Source organism: Monomorium pharaonis, chromosome 2 (assembly GCF_013373865.1).
Source record: "Monomorium pharaonis isolate MP-MQ-018 chromosome 2, ASM1337386v2, whole genome shotgun sequence".
Classification (NCBI taxonomy): domain Eukaryota; kingdom Metazoa; phylum Arthropoda; class Insecta; order Hymenoptera; family Formicidae; genus Monomorium; species Monomorium pharaonis.
This window is the reverse complement of record NC_050468.1, coordinates 865666-872692: the sequence shown is the minus strand read 5'-3', so window position 1 is coordinate 872692 and position 7027 is coordinate 865666. Positions and strand designations below refer to the sequence as shown.

The window sequence follows — 7027 nt, the reverse complement described above, 5'->3', positions numbered from 1 at the left end:
CAATGGCTACGCACAAGCGTAACGCTAAATTCTCCCTTCGAGTTATGATAGTTCCTTACCTTTTTTAATAAAAATAAAATTTTTTAACGACAAAAAGTATGTGTGTACGTGTACATACATGTGTACAAAAAATATCAGTTTTAATGCTTAAAGAAGTGATTACTAAATTTATTTTTTTAATAAATAACAATTATTTTTAATAAAAAATATTTTTTTGATGATAGTCTTAAACGTCGTAAACGGTCATTATAAATTTTAAAAGAAACTGTTATCATATGCTCGAAACAAAATTTATGCTTCTTCAAAAAACATTAGAAAATTTTATCGATTAAAATTAAAATGACAATCAAATAAAATGTTTGTTTCAACTTTATATTCTTAATTAAAAATTAAATAACTAGGATATTTATATTTTTAATAAAATTAATTCTTGTACATACATACGCGAGCTAAAGGATAATCACTTTGTGACAGGAAAATGATTATGCCTTAGTTCCGCGATTTTATATCATTATTACTATTTACGCTGATTACTATACACGTACACGTAAAAAAATATGATTCTAGTTAAAAAAAAATCAATTATTCACTTTTAATTTTATTTTTTTTAATAATTATTTTATCTTTAATGACTGAAAAGAGTATTCTGTTGATAATAAACACCACACTTTACATAAAACAAATAATGTTTAACATTTTCGCGTATGTACACACACACATACACACACACACACACATAAATTACACACAAACTACAAACCAATTCTTGAATTAAGGAATAATCATTTTCCTGTCACAAAGTGATTATTCTTTAGCTCGTGTATGTATGTATCGCCCCTTCCACACACACACACACACACACACACACACACACACACACACACACACACACACACACACACACACACACACACACACACACACACACACACACACACACACACATTACATACTAAAATTTTTTTAAATTAAATAAATATTGTTTATAAGTTTTGAAACATTTAATAAATTCATATATTCGTAAATTTACACGGAGAAAATTTTATAGTAAAATTATGTATGATTTTATTATTTATGATAGTAACCACGAACTGTAAGAAGAAATTTCAGAGAATTATATCATATAAGTAGTGTAAATATTGTCGTAATTTGATGAAAAACATAATAAAAATTTTCATAATTCCTTCTTGGCCCGCATTTACTATTTACCATAGTAATTTTTACCATGAAGTTTTTTCCGTATTATAAATCTATCACAAGAATTAATTTTATTAAAAATATAAATATCCTAGTTATTTAATTTTTAATTAAGAATATAAAGTTGAAACAAACATTTTATTTGCTTGTCATTTCCATTTTAATCGATAAAATTGTCTAATGTTTTTTGAAGAAGCATAAATTTTGTTTCGAGCATATGATAACAGCTTCTTTTAAAATTTATAATGACAGTTTACGACGTTTAAGACTATCATGAAAAAAATATTTTTTATTAAAAATAATCGTTATTTATTAAAAAATAAATTTAGTAATTACTTCTTTAAGCATTAGATCTGATATTTTTTGTACACATGTATGTACACGTACACACATACTTTTTGTCGTTAGAAAAATTTTATTTTCATTAAAAAGGGTAAGGAACTATCATAATTCAAAGGGAGAATTTAGCGTTACGCGTCGCTTGTGCGTAGTCATTGTTGCTTGTTGTAACAACTCCCCCCGCGCGCCTAGCAATCTCAAGGTTCAAGCGCTAGGGAGGGGCGGCCGCCGCGGCCGGGCGCTCAGCGCGCTTGCATTTGCCGGTAGGCCGGGCTAATACAGAAAATTTTACAAGTCACTAACTTGTTAACTATTGCGAAAATGGAAAAACGGTAAGGATCTTTCTGTTCAGTTTCATGCGCTCTACCTGCTCATAAAAATCCCATAAAAAAATACCAGACACCCTGTATATTTAATCCTTTGCAGAACAAATTCATGAATCAAAAGAAATGTTAAGAAACCATCACGGTTTCTTATAACATCATTTGAGGAAGCTTCTCGAAAACGTTTTACGAAGCGTAAAAGTGCTGTAAACACAAATATTGAAAGTGACGTTATGGAGCTTCAAAATATTCTTAATGAAGAAGATAGTGACAATGACACAATAGAGGATTCAGACTCTGATGAGAATGAAGCACATTCATCACAAGATATAAGACATAGCATATCAGAAAACAGAGTTTTAACAACGCTATCAGAACCATTGGCACATCAGTCTGCTAATCCTGCACAATCCATAATTCCTTCTTATTCCCAAATGTGTTTGCCTCAACCTAATCAGATAGATTGTAATACTTTTTCACATACATCGTCATTGAATCGTAACACCCAGAATCAACATCCAACACCACAAGTACCATTTTTATCAGCTTCCACACCAATTCCATATAGGCAGGAAAATATAACGAATCAAAATACTTACATGCAATATGATCAATCATGGCCACAAGTCACCAATTGTCCACCACCTCCGCTGCCAAACACACACTGCACAAATACCGACACTCGTGCTGCATTGCAGCCTATTCGTGACAACAGGTAAATAAAATGTAACAATAATTCTTTATAGAAATCTAGAGCTTAAAAAAATTGTATTATTAATTAGCAAAAACAAATGTATTAATATGTAATAATATTAATATTTCTAGATTATACGAACGTCTGGATAAATTGGATAGACAGATGCAGTAAGTGTAAACAAAAGAAAATATAAAATTTTTTCAATATACGTAGTCTTACAAGGGGACCTTACGGGTCATGGAACACCGATTTTTTTTATACTTATAGGATTTGAAGATCAGTACCCGGACTTCAATTTCCTTAAGCAGTACGATGCGCTTCTCAAAAATACTCGAGAAAATCGATTTTGAAGATTTCCGATATCTGTAAGTACAGAAAATTTTAATCTATTGTCAGAGCCGCTCGTAACCGAGCGCACAGAGCTCTAGTTTCGTAAGCGCGGAGTCGCTGGTTCGATTCTCGCTCTGGCCTCATTTTTTTTTTTCATAAGTTAATAAAGTTTTTTTTTAATCCTATATCTTAACATTTATCAAATTGAAATGCTAATTAATTATTAAATATTTATTCGTTATTTTTTAAATAAAAATAAACATTTTTTTATTTTTAATTACTACTTGATTGAAAATGCGAATATTTATAATAAATTAAAATTTGCTACAAAAAATGGAAAACATTAAAGAAAATGAAATACTTTTTAAGAGATTACGAGTAAATACAAAAATAATATAAAAAACAAAAATAATATTTATAAAAATGGTTGTTTAATTTTTATGAGTTATTAATTCATGTATGTTATAAAATATATTAATAATAAATACATTTGACATTACTCGTCAGTATTACATGAGCCAATTTAATTTTTATTTAAAAAATAACGAATAAATATTTAATAATTAATTACAATTTGATAAATGTTAAGATATAGGATTAAAAAAAAAACTTTATTAACTTATAAAAAAAAAATTGAGGCCAGAGCGAGAATCGAACCAGCGACTCCGCGCTTACGAAACTAGAGCTCTGTGCGCTCGGCTACGAGCGGCTCTGACAAAAGGTTAAAATTTTCTGTACTTACAAATATCGGAAATCTTCAAAATCGATTTTCTCGAGTATTTTTGAGAAGCGCATCGTACTGCTTTAGGAAATTGAAGTCCGGGTACTGATCTTCAAATCCTATAAGTATAAAAAAAATCGGTGTTCCATGACCCGTAAGGTCCCCTTGTTAGTTATACAGGGTGTCCCAACGCATGTGGACCATTACTCGTAAAAAGGTAGAAGGGATCGAGATAAACATACAGGTCCAATATTTTCTTGGGTTAGGTCTACAAATAATCGAGATATCAATTTTTCAAATTGTGCGAATGAGAGCGCGCCACGGCACGCCGTAGGAAGAGCCGAGCCGCTCGAGCCGTAGCGCGGCCCACTGTGTGAAGCATTGGCTGCCGGCGGCGGGGAGAAGAAGGAGAAGCGGCGCCGTTGCCTGTGCTTCGCCGCCCTCACGTCCCGCAGCACCGCGTCTAGACTCGCATCAATGGCCGCTCTCGTTTCCCACCGCACCGCGCCTAGACTCGCGTCGTTACGCACATTCGCAATTATTTGACAAAATTATTTAGCAAAGATAAGGACAAATTAAAACCGTAATAAACTTCTGTGATTGAGAAAGTCGAAAGAGAGAAAGCGATGGAAACCCTTGGAATCTTCAAATAATCTAATTTCTATCGTAATTGTGAATATAGTAAACTAATGATAGTTTTCGGTACATTGACGATATATTCTTTCTTTTTCTTAAATATCTTATTTACAGTATCATACAACTCGAACTTTGTTTCTTGTCGAATTGTATCGTACTGTTAAATCCTTGATGAAAACATTGATAAAAATTCGTAAATTTATTCGTCAAATCATTATCGTAAATTCACGATTGATTCTCAAATTAATAGTTTTTTTTTTCGTCTATTATAATATTTGCTACATCGAGTTCTCTCATCGTTATATTTTTTCTTTTACACGATATATTCATTAATATTTCTTCATATTTAATCAAAATGATGCAAAAATGGATCGAACTTTCCCAACAGGAAATGCTAGAACGATAGAAAATATCATTTCTTTAAATTTGTTCTTTTTGATTTAGAGAAGCGATGAATTATGAAATAGAAATCAATTAGATAAGTGAGCAACAGTGATTGGTGTACACGAAATAGGATAGCACATTTTCTTAAAAAAGAAACGGAATTTATTCAAAACACTCCGATACACGAGCTCGACAGTTCGAGAACCGATATAAACAGCAATATGACAACGTTCTTCTCTATAGCAACCAGCTGACTCGCGCGGCCGGGCGACGCGTGCAGTACGCGTGCAACAATAGATTAGGGGCGATGCGTCTTCTACGATAATTATGCTTAGAGATTAACGTTCAACATCACGTATTGTCAATACAACTCTAAGTTTTCTTTCATGACGATAGAAAACTTAGAGTTTCTGCTATCTTTAATTGCATTATTAATTACGATAGATTTTCAGTGATTTATTTAAAATAGAAACACGAAAATCTAATTGATTTCTATTTTATAATCCATCTCTAAATCAAAAGGAACAAATTTAAAGAAATGATATTATTTTCTATCGTTCTCGCATTTTCTGTTAGAAAAGTTTGTTCCATTGTTGCATCATTTTGATTAAATATGAAGAAATATTTATGAATATATCGTGTAAGAGAAAAAAGATAACGATGAGAGAACTCGATGTAGCAAATATTATAATAGATGAAAAAAAAAACTATTAATTTGAGAATCAATCGTGAATTTACGATAATGATTTTACGAATGAATTTACGAATTTTTATCAATGTTTTCATCAAGGATTTAACAGTACGATACAATTCGACAAGAAACAAAGTTCGAGTTGTATGATACTGTAAATAAGATATTTAAGAAAAAGAAAGAATATATCGTCAATGTACCAAAAACTATCATTAGTTTACTATATTCACAATTACGATAGAAATTAGATTATTTGAAGATTTCATAAGTTTCCATCGCTTTCTCTCTTTTGACTTTCTCAATCACAAAAGTTTGTTTCGGTTTTAATTTGTCCCTATCTTTGCTAAATAATTTTGTCAAGTAATTGCGAATGTGCGTAACGACGCGAGTCTAGACGCGGTGCTGCGGGACGTGAGGGCGGCGAAGCACAGGCAGCGGCGCCGCTTCTCCTCCTTCTCCCCGCCGCCGGCAGCCAATGCTTCACATAGTGGGCCGCGCTACGGCTCGAGCGGCTCGGCTCTTCCTACGGCGTGCCGCGGCGCGCTCTCATTCGCACAATTTGAAAAATTGATATCTCGATTATTTGTAGACCTAACCCAAGAAAATATTGGACCTGTATGTTTATCTCGATCCCTTCTACTTTTTTACGAGTAATGGTCCACATGCGTTGGGACATCCTGTATACGCTATAATTAAGTTATATACACTGATGTTTTTATGTCTAATAATATTTTGACATTTGCAGACGACTTATTAACATTGTGAAAGACGCATTGAAAATTAATAAAAAGTCAAAACATCCACCGACAAAACCAGCTGTTTTACCTATTTCATCTATGGAGGAGATGGAAACCTTTGAAGGCATAGAACAAGATGTTTATTTATCAGTGGTGAGTAATACTTATTAACATATAATTACAAACAACAAACTTTTATTCATGTCTTTAAGTACTTTCTAGGTACGTTACTTGGAATTTCTTGGTGGTTTTCATGTCAAGGAAGTAATAAATATATTCTTAAAAGAAGCAATACAAGATACCTTGACACTGTGTTTTACCTGGTGGGGTAATGAACGTCGAAAATCGTTTTCTCAAACTCGTATTGTGCGAGTAATTTTTGGTATGTTTTATACAATTATGCTAATTATAATATATATATTTTAAAATGTTTCATTTTTAGATGCTGCATGCAACAATGTAAATTTTGAATCACCTACTCGGTTTGAATTTCAAAAATATATAAAGGAAGCTTTACGAACTGCAAAAGAAAGATGCAGGAGCCGAAACCGACAAAAACAAATACAGCCGATAAATAAAGACAATCGTGCTTATTGGATGAATAATGAGAGGAACTCTATAAATGACGTAGAAAACATAGAGCCGAATAATGAGTATCAGGAGTAAATAAAGGCATGTAAAAAAATATTTAAATATTAATAGAAAATTTAAATATAAATTTATATATTAACAGAACAATGTTTTTACAATGTTTAGTGGAGCAGTCGTGAAGTAGCGGCAAGAGCTTTTGAAGAAGTGCAATGTCAACCAAAGAAAAATAAAGTGTAATAATATAGTTATGAATACTATTTTAAGAATATTTTTTATAATACATAAAATACGTGTATAATATATATCTAAGTACGTGTTAAATGTACATAATAAATGTCTTTATGTAACAAAAAGTAATAAATGTATTATATCTCGAATCTT

The 7027-nt window shown here is 31.8% G+C and overlaps 1 protein-coding gene across 1 annotated transcript; it reads left to right on the top strand.

The window, feature by feature from the left end:
- The first annotated feature begins 1859 nt into the window (after window positions 1–1859).
- Window positions 1860–6721, top strand: LOC118644490. The gene is made up of 5 exons (XM_036283109.1): window positions 1860–2574; window positions 2685–2723; window positions 6064–6208; window positions 6278–6437; window positions 6498–6721. Exons 1-5 carry the CDS (start codon window positions 2093–2095, stop codon window positions 6719–6721), a joined length of 1050 nt encoding a protein of 349 aa, XP_036139002.1. The 5' UTR covers window positions 1860–2092.
- The last annotated feature ends 306 nt before the right edge of the window (window positions 6722–7027 follow it).